Source organism: Galleria mellonella, unplaced genomic scaffold, assembly GCF_026898425.1.
Source record: "Galleria mellonella isolate WM207_F2 unplaced genomic scaffold, CSIRO_AGI_GalMel_v1 utg55, whole genome shotgun sequence".
NCBI lineage: Eukaryota > Metazoa > Arthropoda > Insecta > Lepidoptera > Pyralidae > Galleria > Galleria mellonella.
In genome coordinates this window covers 567,816-581,218 of record NW_026442115.1, presented here as the reverse complement: position 1 = coordinate 581,218, position 13,403 = coordinate 567,816, and the positions used below count along the sequence as shown (strand labels likewise).

The following is a 13,403-nucleotide window of genomic DNA, read 5'->3' as shown; positions in this document are numbered from 1 at the left end:
TTAAAGTACACATCCTGTTGATAAGGCAGTTCCCGCGATGTCGAATATATATAACATATAAATATATTAATTAGCAATTTGCAACAAAGAAAATGTTTTATCTCTTTGTTCCAAGGTTGATGAAGCATCAGTCATCGTTGTTTGGAGCAAAGTCTAAATTTTATTAATTATCTTGGAATACTAAGGTTAGTCATAAACCAAATCTTAGTTAATATTTTACGCTGATACATAAAACAGAAAGGAAAACATAAAAAAAAGAAATTTTAAATTCAATCTTGAGAAAACTAACACGGGAACAGCCATGGAGTTAACTTTTTTTAGTAGACTGCAAAAAAAATTATCAGTAGTACATTCTTTCACATTCTCCATAAAAAAAAATATCATCCCAAAAAATACATATCATGATGAACAACGAGAAGTTTCGTAGACTTAGTATTACTTTGAAAGTAGTTTTGTTAGATTATGGAATTGCTTGTCTACATTTTGATTTTGCTTCATAACAAGCAATTTTTTCTCCATAAAGAGTAACAACAGCTTTCATCATTAAAAATTAGTATGGGATTCTCAATACGGGAGTAAACTAAAGTATAATCCTATTAATATTATAAATCCGAAATGGATGTTTTTTCAGTGTCGTTTAAAAAAAGCTGTTCATGCAGCTGCCATTCCATTTTTCTTTTCGTTTTAGAGTTAGTTTTTGTCGGGGCAAATAATTTATGCATTCTCTTTCAGCCAGCTCTGTTACAAGCCATATCTTTGACGATGCCCATCCGACATTGCACCCAGTGTTTCCTTTATCTGTCCCATTTAGTTATTTCTTGGTTTTCCCTTTCTTTTTTCACTCTCTATTTTTCCTTGTCTTTAAAAATCGTCATGTTGTTTAATTTGGTCCAATATTTTTCCTCTTCTATTCTCTATTGGATTTATTAATATTATTTTTTCATTCACCCTTTTCAAGATTACTTCTTTCCTTAATTTTTCTGTCCAGCTTATCCTTTCCAGTCTCCTCCATACCCATATTTCGAATGCCTTAAGCACTTTTATTTCCTTTTGTATTATTTCCCATGTTTCACACCCATATAATGCCATTTTTATAAATTTTTACGAATTAATTTTTTGTTTCTATAGGTTTGTTTTATGATTGCTATTCCAATGTTCTATGTCACCTAGCGTCTTTTCTGATTATACTGCCTAAGTACTTAAAGTTCTTTACATTTAATAATAAGATAGGATAAGCATTGTTGTTTATATTTATTTGACTTTGGCTTTGCAATTTAATTGGCTATTTAGGAGTATTGACTTAATTAGATAATTCAATTCTTATCCATTTAAAAATAAAGTACCAGCTATTATTAAGTCGATAATCGAATGTCATTTCTCTTCAATTGGATTATTAAAGTTTACACAAAAAGTATGTACTCATTGACCTTTAGATAAATCTGAATAAAACACGAGTCATTTTGATACTATTAAAATGTATATATGAGTAAAATTAACAACTTTAAACATCATTATAAAATAATTTATGCAATCAATAACTACAATTCAACATTGACACGTTAGTTTATCAATCAGTGTTTTCAGTTTCGCCATTTGATGGTTTTATTAAGTCTTGCTTCAGCTATTTATCTGTTATAGATATTCGTATACAAGTTTTTACTCACGACTTCGTCTACGTGACTAGGACAAAAAGTAGCCCTCCTCCCAAATAGCACATGTGATCTACAATACGACGATCGGAATAACAATAAAAATAAATATTTTTTTATACCACTGAGGTGATAAACCAACATTCGGCCCATCTGATGGTAAGCGGTTACCTTAGCCTGTGAAAGCTTACAATAACAGGGGATTTACTGTTGTCGATCCTGAAGAAACCTCTTATTTATAACAAAATAATTATAATTTTTAAGAAACTTAGAGTGACAAACAAGCTGACAGTCCACCTGATGGAAAGTGGTATCCGTCGCTTATAGACATGAGCAGTACCATAGACAAATCAGAGTATACCGTTTCCCCATGATACCCCCCATACGTAGCCATTTCTGAGGACTCAGGTGTTATTCCTCTGTACACTGTATATTCAATGCCATATCCCACCCTTCAAACCAAAACAACTGCTTCATGGTAGAAACACGAATGGGACAGAGGCGCCAAAGCAAAGAACTTTTGTACAGTCTCCCTCTAGTAATTTTACTATAATATTTTTTCTGATACTTATACGACTTGTCAATAGATAAAAATGGACCTTATTGTAGTGAAACATTTATTTTGTAAGACAGTGTATATACATTATATATATACATTTGTCGGTATAATTAATTATAAGGTGATTTAATGTAAGTAAGTATACGATAATATTTATAGTTTTTGATTACACATGTGCATGATTCATCAATCGATATACAGGAGCTTATTGAAAGATTTTTATTGTCAAGTAATCTAGATTATAGTAATCATTTATGGCTTAATATTACCTATAAAATTTAATGCAGCTATGTTTTGCAATGTGTAATTTTTGATAATATTATGAATCATCAAAAGATCTGTTAGCTTATTTTTATATCTATATCCTTACTAATATTATAGATGAGAAAGTGAATTTATCAGAAGGCCTACCATGAAATGTATTCCGAAATTTTGGATCCGAATGAAACACAAAATTGATGTTAAAATTACATGATACATACCGTTTAAAAATATAAAAAATTTAAAGTATCGTTCCTTTGGACTTTTACAGTAGAATTTATGACAAACGAAATGTTAAGCTTCATTTACAGGATCGATTTCGGTACGAACAAAAACACGAAATTGAGACCAAAATTCGGTATTTTATTTCATGGTAGACCCCCTGTTTATTACTTTATAGTATCTTTATAGTACTATGTGTACGGAATGGAGAAGGATATATATAAGGATAAGGCTACTTTTATTAATATAAAATACAAACAATATTATTTTGATTATAGCCAACATATTATATATATACTATTCTTTATTTCCATATAATTAGGTATGGATAAAACGATAAATGAATGAAATGACTTCAGCCGTGGAAAAATTAGTTATTTTAATTTAAAAACTATATTATTAAACCAATTTTGATAAAAATTCTATATAATATTATTTAAAAATAAATTATTTTTAAATGACGATGTTATGAGGCAACAAACATAAAAAAATATTATGGAATACATTTATTATATGTTTCATTATAAATATATTTGAAGACGGATTTAGACTAAAAATAGTTAAGCAACGAAACTGCTTCTTAATGCTCCTTACATGTTTGAATTAAATAAAAAATAAGTAGTAGAGGAAGAAATTGAAAATATGTTTATAATAGTGTTCATTTACATATCAAACATTATTAAAATTATTTGGAATCTAGTAGGTGTTTTATTTTTATTATTATATAAATTAATAGGTATTATTATATTAATAATCAAAAAATAAAGTCAGAGATCAATATTTTTGATGAATAATCAGGATATTTTCTATTTACTACTTAAAAAAATGTTTATATTTAAACTTGTACTATGTTTATTATAAGTACAGGTAAATTTAGTAGTTCTTTTTAAAATCATTTATTAATTTAAACGGATACAATTTCTATAGAAAGATCATAAATTTGCATTGCAACTCTATTTATTAATCGTCTGTTCACTTGACACACTTTGGTCCGTAAAGTCTTGTACATGTTGAATATGATTTATCTATTTAATCGATGTACTCATTACTCAAAGCTCTATTATGTTATGATGATTTGCAAGTTCAAGACATTTAATATCAACGATATGACATATGACATAAATAAGAAGTTGACTATTCTGTAAAGTAAGCCGGTTACAACATCAGGTCAAGGTCACCGTTACTCGTTTGCCAAGGTCACCAAATTTCATATTATTCAAAGTGGATTTCTACATCGATATTCAATAAATAAATTTATATCGAACATAGTTATAACCTTTTCATCAAAACAAATTAGAGAAAAATACAGTGGAATTAACACGACTTATTTTTTATTGCGTGTTTTGATTTAAATTATTCTTTAAAAGGAAATTCTATGACATATTGATTAATCTGTATAAAATCAGACTTGTCCTGACTGACTGGTCGATCTATCAACGAACAGACTGTCTGTTTCATAAATTTTTAATACATAGTCTTCCTGTCATGAGTCTTCCTGAAGGGATTGTCGCTAATAGGAACTCTAATCCCTATTGTATATATCTTGTCAGGTCGACTTCCATACGTTACCTCTTCTTATTTGTTACATTGGGCCAATTAGCCTTACTTCGTTTTCATCTATCACCCTTTTTTGTGACGGTAGATAATGCTTTCTAAATGCTTTAATAGAATACCAGTGCAGAATGGAGTTTCCTTACCATTAAAAAAGGTCTTCAGTGGACGTGAAATTTTGTCCTCTGCTGATTTAATTATAACTATCTTAAAAAGAATGAAAGTTCTAGAAAATAAATTATTCAACGAAACACACGTTTACTTAGTAGGAGGTACTGCCATTAACATAGATTAACACATCGGTGAAGTGTCACAATGTTACTTCAACTTGGTATGTTGATATTTGGATATAAGTTATGTACATATTATGCTAATCGAGTTAAGAATAATAGATCGACAGATACTCTTTACTGTTTCCTTCTAAAGATTACAGTAGTAAACTCATCAAAATAAAAAAAAAATACAATAAAGGTCATAATACTTCTCAAGGATGCAAACGTATGAGTGGGATCATAGGCATCATGGTGTATTCAAATTATTAGATAAATATAGTAAATTTTTAAACCAACAAATCAAGCCGAATGTTACGTTCGACGTAATTGATATCTGAGATGACCAAGAGAGAGTTGTCCGTATCGAGTTAAGAAATGTAATAGCTATGTTCAACTTAAAGACAAGTGAAAAATAATTCATTGAATCAAGATTTACTGTTTACCTTTATGCCCTTCGAAAATTGATATATTGTGATAATACGAAAAATCATTGTGTAAAATTTTTTATTTAACAAATAATAACAATGTTTAAAAAGTAACTAAAGTAATCAACAACAATAATAGGATTTGTCTCATAAAAATAAAATAAATATAAAAACAGTTTATCGACTTTAAAAAGTATCAAGATTGATTCAAAGCGTGTATATGGAGGCAATAAAATATATATATACACGTATTATCTAAACTCTCTAAACTCGTTTAAAAGTACTTCCTTTAAAGATATCTTGAGATAACTAAAGATAAAATTATAGTTTAGCATTTTGACCACAGTTTACAACTTTGTGGTATATACATCTGATGAGGTGAGAAATTTAAAACCCAATCGAAGTTGATAGAAATATAATTTCAACTGTAGGAAGTAAATATAGTTCTGTGTCGAATAGAAAGTTCTTGCGACCTTAGCAGTTAGGCTTTTAGAGATCTTTTAAGAGGGAGGCTGCTGCTCATCCCTCGTTCTCTCTTAGTCGTCTCTTACGACGCCTACTGGAAAGGAAGGGTGGCCCATTCTATGCCGGGGGACATACGGCGTTTATTCATTAAATAAAAATTATTATTATTAATTTATTATTATTATTATTCATTAATTTATTAACTTTATAAAGCAAAGGCTACTTTGGATTTTGTACATATGACTTTGATTTTTTTATCAACATTATTAGATACTGTTTTTTTTTTCCCTCTACCTTCGCATGGATTTTAGAAGTAGGCAAAGCCATGAAATGCATTAAGATCTAGAAGCGAATTAAGATTAAAAAGTAATATAAGAATTTAAGTTAGACCTACAGATATATACTGTGAAAACTGTATCCAATTTGGTGTAGTAGTTTTGGTGTACTGTCAGAATAAATAAACTGATAAATAGACAGGCAGATAAAAATTCTAAAAAATATTATATTGTCATGCATTGGTCTTCTTAAGACCGTGTATATTATTTTTTCTTAAATATTTTCCACGTACAGACATCGTCTGATTATAATTTTTATATGAGTATATTAGTATTTTTTTTTTGTGTTAATAAGATATAAAAAAATGACTCGTAATATTTTTTACAGGTAAACGCAGAGAAGTCCTTAAAGGCGTCGATGGAAAATTTTTATCTGGACAGCTTGTGGCAATCATGGGTCCATCTGGTGCCGGCAAAAGTTCGCTTCTCAATGCTATATCCGGATACAGGTTTGTATTAAGTCCTTACTGTACATTAGACTTAGATAATATTTAACTTATCGCTGAACTATCGGACGTCTAAAAGATATTTGTTTTAAATAACAGTTGTGATAATCTTGGTGGTGTAGTGGTTCAATACATCAGTTCAACTTTCGATGCTCGCAGATTAGATTCTCGCACAATACAAATATTTGTATTCATGAATATGTATGTCTGTTTGTATTGGTCGGGATGTTTTTTGTATCACAATATATAGTTAAATATAATAATAAATAGTGAGACTATCTAGATCTTTTTAAATTTATTATTTTGTTAGTATTAAATATTTATAATAAATTTGGAGATATCAGGTTCAAAGTTTTAAATATGCGATATAGATAACTGTAACTTTCATGTAGGTATATACATATATGTAGATTTTTCAAAATTTATTCATAACTCATTTCCATTACAAATTTATATATATCTTTATTTTATCATGTTTTATTTAATTACAAATTCGAGAAAATAGCAAATATTCCTTATAATAAAAAATGTTTAAAAGTAATATTATTTTAACTATTGATTAAAATAATATTACTTTTATATTAATCATATATTATTTTACTTTTTATAAACCGTTCCATTAGTGGTGCAGTAGGAACATATGCCTGTATAACATTTATAAATAAGGTAGTGTATTTTACTCATTTATTTGTTTGTTTTGGTTCAAATTGGCAATAAATAAGATACTTACTTATTTAAAAGAGAATTAAAATATTTTAGCTACTGGCATAACTGGATAAATACATAACATCTTCAAACAATGAAGAAATGGATATGAAGTTAGTGGTGTCCAAAAATTGCCTTTGGTCACTTTGATAGACACTGATTGATCACCTTATTAGAGGGAGACTATATAAGAGTCGTCAGCCTGGGTACCTCTATCCTATTCGTATTCCTGCCCGTAAGCAGTTGTTTGCTGTGTTTCGCTTTGAAAGGTGAGATATAGCAATAAAATTACTGGGTACAGAGGCATTAATTCAAGTCCTTTTATGTTCAGAAACACAATGTCACAGTATTTCATATTTTGTTGTTTTTCATTGTTATTACTAATCATCATGCATATTAATTATTTATTGTCAAATATTATGATGTAAATTTACTGTCATTATTCAAATATATCGATAAAATTTATGAAATTTTAAAAGGTCGCAGCAAATTAATATATTGCTTGCTTATTTTCGTTGGGTACTTTATATTTAGGTAAGATATTTAAAATATGAATTTACTTTAATAAGTAGGTACTGCACAATTTTTTTTTATATAAGACGATAATGGAATGGAGTTCCCGCCTGCGCTAACGGTATACACTGGCGGTGTATCAGTAATGGGATTATAGGTGAGGATGAAAAGGCAGGTACATTAGCCCATCGTGATGAATTCAGTTGCAATTGAACACGATGGTTTCCAATGAGAACCGCGAGGAGATCAACCTGACAGGGTGTATTGCTAGCAATGGAGTTACTAATCCTCATTATTAACAATTTTTCTTCCCCCATTATCACATAGTTACATCGCTTAACAATTGTCTGGTGTTCAAGCTAGGATACGGATTGTTATAAGGCATCAGGCAATGAACTTCTGGGGGCACAACCAGAACACCTAGATTGGAGCCACATCAGAAAAGTTCGCTTTCTAAATTGGTACTTCCGGGAATCGACCCTGAAACTCATTTACGCAAAGCAACGCGGCCACCGCTGCGACACGGAGATCGTCTAATTTTATATTTTCATCGTGAAAGTGCCAAGTAAAAACTTAATTGTAATTATAAATGTAGGTTCCGAACTCATTAGGAGCCCTTATTCATGAGCACGGTTCACGGCTGTGTCACGAGCTATTGACTTAAGTTATAGTGTAAATAATTATAATACATTATGATTCACGATAATTATTATAAACATAACATTATTTTTATAATAATGAATTCTGTTGTTCGTGACACACAGTCCAATTAGAGGAAGTTGAATTACATTTTGTATCGAAAAAAAAAAACTATTTCAATTGTAAACACACAGACATAAATAAATTACGAGTGTGTTCCACAGGAAAAAACTGACATCAATTATGGCAAAACTTATTATTTTGATTTAAAAATTACTGAACCGATTTTGATAAATATTCTATGTGACCAATATGAAAATATATACCTTCAGATATACAATTAAAAAATGAGGTACTGAACATAAAAGAATACAACTAAATTGAAACGTTCTTTTATAGAATCGGTTATATATATTTGAATACATACCTATTTGTATTTAAATTTCGCGGAATCAATGGCGCGAATTTTAATGTTACTTAAAGAAAAAACGAGAGTCAATGTCAAAGTAATTATAAAACATTTATATGGAGTATGAGACACCGTCAATGCACCCACACTATTAGCACAGGTGAGAGTACCATTCCATCCTTATTTATTAAAAAAGAAGACAGTATTCTAGTGATTAGTAGAACAGGATATCCTAGTACCAATACCAGTCTCTTACAAAATTTGTAATATAATATGTATTTAGTTGTAACTTAATTTTAAGTGCTATACGTTTTTGTAAGATTTTTTTATTACAAATTCATTTTATTTATAAATAGTTATCTTTAATTCCTGTATTCTATTATATATATTCAAAGAATATATAAAATGTTAGTATAAAGAATCAATTATAAGGTGATATATTATATAGAGCTTAGAATTATTATATAATAAATATAGAATATTGAATTATATTTTTAACTAGCTTTTTGTTCTTTATTTCGTACGTGTGGATTTTAAATGTAGTAAAACTGTTAAAATAGACTAATTCTAGATGATGTATTAGAATAAAACACACAACTTTTTAAGTTAGACCTTTGGAAATACATGTGTAAAACCACATCTATTTTGGTACAGTATTTTTTGCGTAATACCAGAACAAACATAGACAGACAGACAGATGTAAGTTTTCTAAAAATTTTTGTATTGGCTGTTATTCTACTGCTTCCATTAAAACCTCTTATATAATTTTTTTTAATATTTTTTACATATATATAGTCCAGTTACAGTTTTATTATATTTCTTCAGGGTCGGCAACGCACGCGTAATACCTCTGGTATTGCAGGTGTTCATAGGCTACGGTAACCACTTACCATCAGGTGGGCCGTATGCTTGTTTGCCACCTCAGTGGTATAAAAAAAAATTGTAGGATTTTTCTCATGAGCTGTTGTTAACTTTGTTTTGGAAATGAAAAGAACAGGGAACACATTGTATTATTACTTGTACACTGTTGATATTATGACTTCTGTTAATGATAATGATCAAAATTATAATGAATATATATATAGAAGAATTATAATGAGGAAACACTAAAGCAGAAGATACATTATGATGACGTCTTTCTATGATTTGCGAAGAGACAAACTTTATAAATAACTTTTATGTTATAATAATTTAAATGTACTAAGAGTTTGTGGTAAGAATTACAATGATACGATTGTGTTCTACGTGATTTGAATGAGTATTTATCGCGCGGTGCATTGCTTTAGCCATATAAGCATGTTTTGTGAATTGTGGCCAGTATATGTACTGCGTATAGGTACTTGTGTACTTGTATATAAGTATCTATTGTTTGAAAGAGGTACAAAAAATTAAACTAGAATACTGATTTAGCGGAAATGAAACGATGTTTCCAAGTATAGAAAAAAACTAATTATCACCAGAGACACATTAAAATTCTTTAGCGGCATTGTTTGGATTTTATTAGGCCTTCTTTTATTCCGCTATCATTAAAGGAACGACTTTAACATATATTACTACAATACTAAAGAGAAATTTAAATTGTTGGCAACTTTTTGCTTCAAATTAGACTACAGACGAAGCAAACACTATTGGGTGAAGTCAGAATCATTAGCATCATTTCATGAAAATATTATATTAGTAGAACTGAATATTATAATAATATATGCGTGAAATTTTTATTTCTTTATGTTTATATTATACTACATTGATAAGGTATTCCCTAAAAGGATATTAATGATTTGAATATCGTCATTAATAACACTAATTACCATTTTGTGTTATAGATACATTCTTTCGAATCAATTTGAAAAAGCTCTAGTAATTGAGAAATAATTTGGATTGTTGTTTGTTTAGTACATAATTTTTTTTTATACAACCTAGAATGGCAAACAAGCTGACGGCCCACCTGATAGAAAGTGGTAACCGTCGCCTATAGACATGAGCAGTACCATGGACATAACAGAGTATACTGTTTCGCCCATGATACCCCCCATGCGTTGCCATTCCTGAGGACTTAGGTGTTATTCCTCTGTACCCAGTAAATTCACGCCATATCCCACCCTTCAAACCGAAACACAGCCATGCAAACACAACTGCTTCACGGTTGAAACACGAATGGGACCGAGGTACCCAAGCAATTGTCTTTTGTTTAGTACATAATATGTTTTCAAAGTGCAACTTTTTCTACAGGTCAGCGGGTGTTACTGGTGATCTCTTGGTGAATGGTGAGCCCAGAAACGAGCATCAGTTCCAGAGATCATCATGTTACATCACCCAAGAAGATCTGCTCCAACCCCTGCTAACTGTTCGCGAAGCAATGGACGTTGCCGCCAAATTGAAATTACCAAAAGGTGGAAAAGTGCATTCAGAGGAAATACTTCAGGAGTTGGGTTTGTTGGAGCATCAGCACACAAAGACTGATCGATTATCTGGTGGTCAAAAGAAGAGGTGAGTTTTTGGGCTTAATATATTTATTATATACTTTCTTCAATGTTATTTCAGTTATTTATTATTATCATCCACTGCTAAATATAGGATTCTCCATAAACTGCCATATAGGACGGTCCTGAGCCACCTGCACCTACCTGACTCCCTGCATTTACCTATTTTATTTTTACTGATGCAATAATATTAGGATGGTTATTGTTTCATTAATAAACAAATGACTAGAAAGGACTATTAAGCGCGATATATATACATACACATAAATACTTTTACCAGGGTAGACTTTGTATAAGTCGTTTGCTTGGGCACCTCTCTCCCATTTATGTTTCTACCGTGAAGGGTGGGATATGGCAGTGACGGTTACCATTTTCCATCAGGGGGGCCGTCAGTTTGTTTGCCAATCTATGTTCCATAAAAAACTACATATGTAGTTACAAAAATAAAAATAAAAAGAATTTGAGTATGCTAATTAGGCACAAATTAGGAATATGACAATTTGCTCAGATAGAAGTCTTCAATTTTTGTTTTAAAACTTGGCAGCTACTGTATACTTGTACAAAGAATAAAACCTTTTGAAATATACTGGTGTCTTCGGTATTTATATGAAATCGATTATTAATAATTAATCATAATGTATGGCGTATTGAAAGATATATTTAGAGCTCGATGCGCTATTATTATAAAGATCGTTTGTTTTTATAATTTACAAGTAAGATATAGTCTAGTTGAAAGTCTTGATTGTTTATTTTACATGTTTATAATTGAATTGGCAAGCCCTTATTTAATATTATAAATGTTAAAAATTGCTTGTTTGTTAAGTTTTTGGTGCATAACGGCTCAGGTATTATTATTTGTATTATTATCCTGATTTTTTTTATGGATTAGGATGGAATGATGCATCTATGCAAAAGGTGCACAATGAATACAATATGCATAATATTTGGAATAGAAAAAGTCATGCGGGCCATGTCGTGAAAAACTAGTTAATAAATTAATGCAAATTTTATTCTTTGTTTTAATTTTTCATATTTTCTTTTTTTTACATTTCAAATAGTCTTGGTCGTATTATATCTTAGGTGTTCATGTATTACAATTCTTTTCTTATCTATCCATTGTTTTTATTATAGAACCGTCATGTATACACGTGCAGTGCATATTATCGGCCATAAATATAGCGTAAATAATATATAGCCATTAATTAATACTTACTCGCTTGTCGACAGATGAACTCAGGCATTTCCTTATAGGCACTATACATACAACACATAAATTAAACTACAGTGTTAAACAAAATAAATGAGCTTAATAAGTGCAGGTGCCTTTAATGAACTTGCTCTCTCTCTCAAGTACATTCGCGAGACTGGGGAAAAAGTAATTATATAATTTTTTATCTCAAATTCTTTTAACAACTTACCATCATTTCAGTTTTTATCTGTCCACTGCTGAACATAGGTCTTCCCAATAGATTGTCATAAGAAACGGTCGTAAGCCACCTGCATCTACAGACTTCCTGCAATGCATTTTAGGTCGTTACTTCATCTGGTGGAGGGTTGTCCTACACTGCGTTTGCCTTTCTTTTTCCTTTTTTTCCATCGATTGTCAGTTCTTCGAGCTATATGACCAACCCATAGCCACTTCAGTTTATTTATCCTTCGGTCATTTTGGTTGTTTTGCATATATACTCATTTCAGATTCTGTCACGCAAAGAAACTTCGAGCATGGCTCTTTCTACAGCACGTTGAGTAATTTGATGTTTTTGCATATGAGAAACCGTGTAGGGCCATGTTACGGTTCCATACGCTATCACTGGTAATATGTACTGGTTATAGACCTTCGTCTTCAAATTCTATGTGTATACCAAATTTCATGATAATTGGTTCAGCCATTAAGGTACCAAGTTAAACGCTAAGCATTTTGTTAAGTACTCAATAGTTACTAACAAAATCTCTTTCACATTTCTGATAACAATAAGGATGAAGAAATATGATATTTAAATTCCAATATCATAGATGAAACTTGAAATTCAGGAACGGATATAACTGATTTCGCGCAAGTAATGTCGCGGGAAATAGCTAGAGTAGAATGAGGGATAAGAAATAATTATTAAAAATCATTTTTTTTTTATTTGGCCCTAAGTCACTTTTTATTAGTGTAGTAGTAGTAGTACTTATATATTCGGGCCACTTAATTTTAATGTGTGTAAATAAATGTTTTTTTTTTGTATGGCCCTCTTTTCCGCTATATCTTTGCCAATTCTGAATCAATTTCATACAAATTTTAAGACTAAAGACTTTAGTAAAATATTTAATCAACGGTGAATAGTTAACTGTTGATATGATGATGATGATGTTACTTACTATTTGTGAGTTCAAGGAATCGGATACTTCGTATGAAGGGACCTATAAAGTATCTCTTTTTATTATGCTTAGAATGGCAAATAAGGTATTAATTTCAAGTTGGTCATAGTT

General features: G+C 30.3%; 1 protein-coding gene across 1 annotated transcript in view; it reads left to right on the top strand.

Moving 5' to 3' along the window:
* Positions 1 to 13,403, top strand: part of LOC113521203 (ATP-binding cassette sub-family G member 1) — an 80,442-nt gene that overhangs the window by 53,817 nt on the left and 13,222 nt on the right. The window contains exons 3-4 of the mRNA XM_026906667.3: positions 6,068 to 6,188; positions 10,681 to 10,938. Of these exons, the coding sequence (XP_026762468.1) occupies positions 6,068 to 6,188; positions 10,681 to 10,938 (379 nt within the window). The remainder of the gene's footprint in view (positions 1 to 6,067; positions 6,189 to 10,680; positions 10,939 to 13,403) is intronic.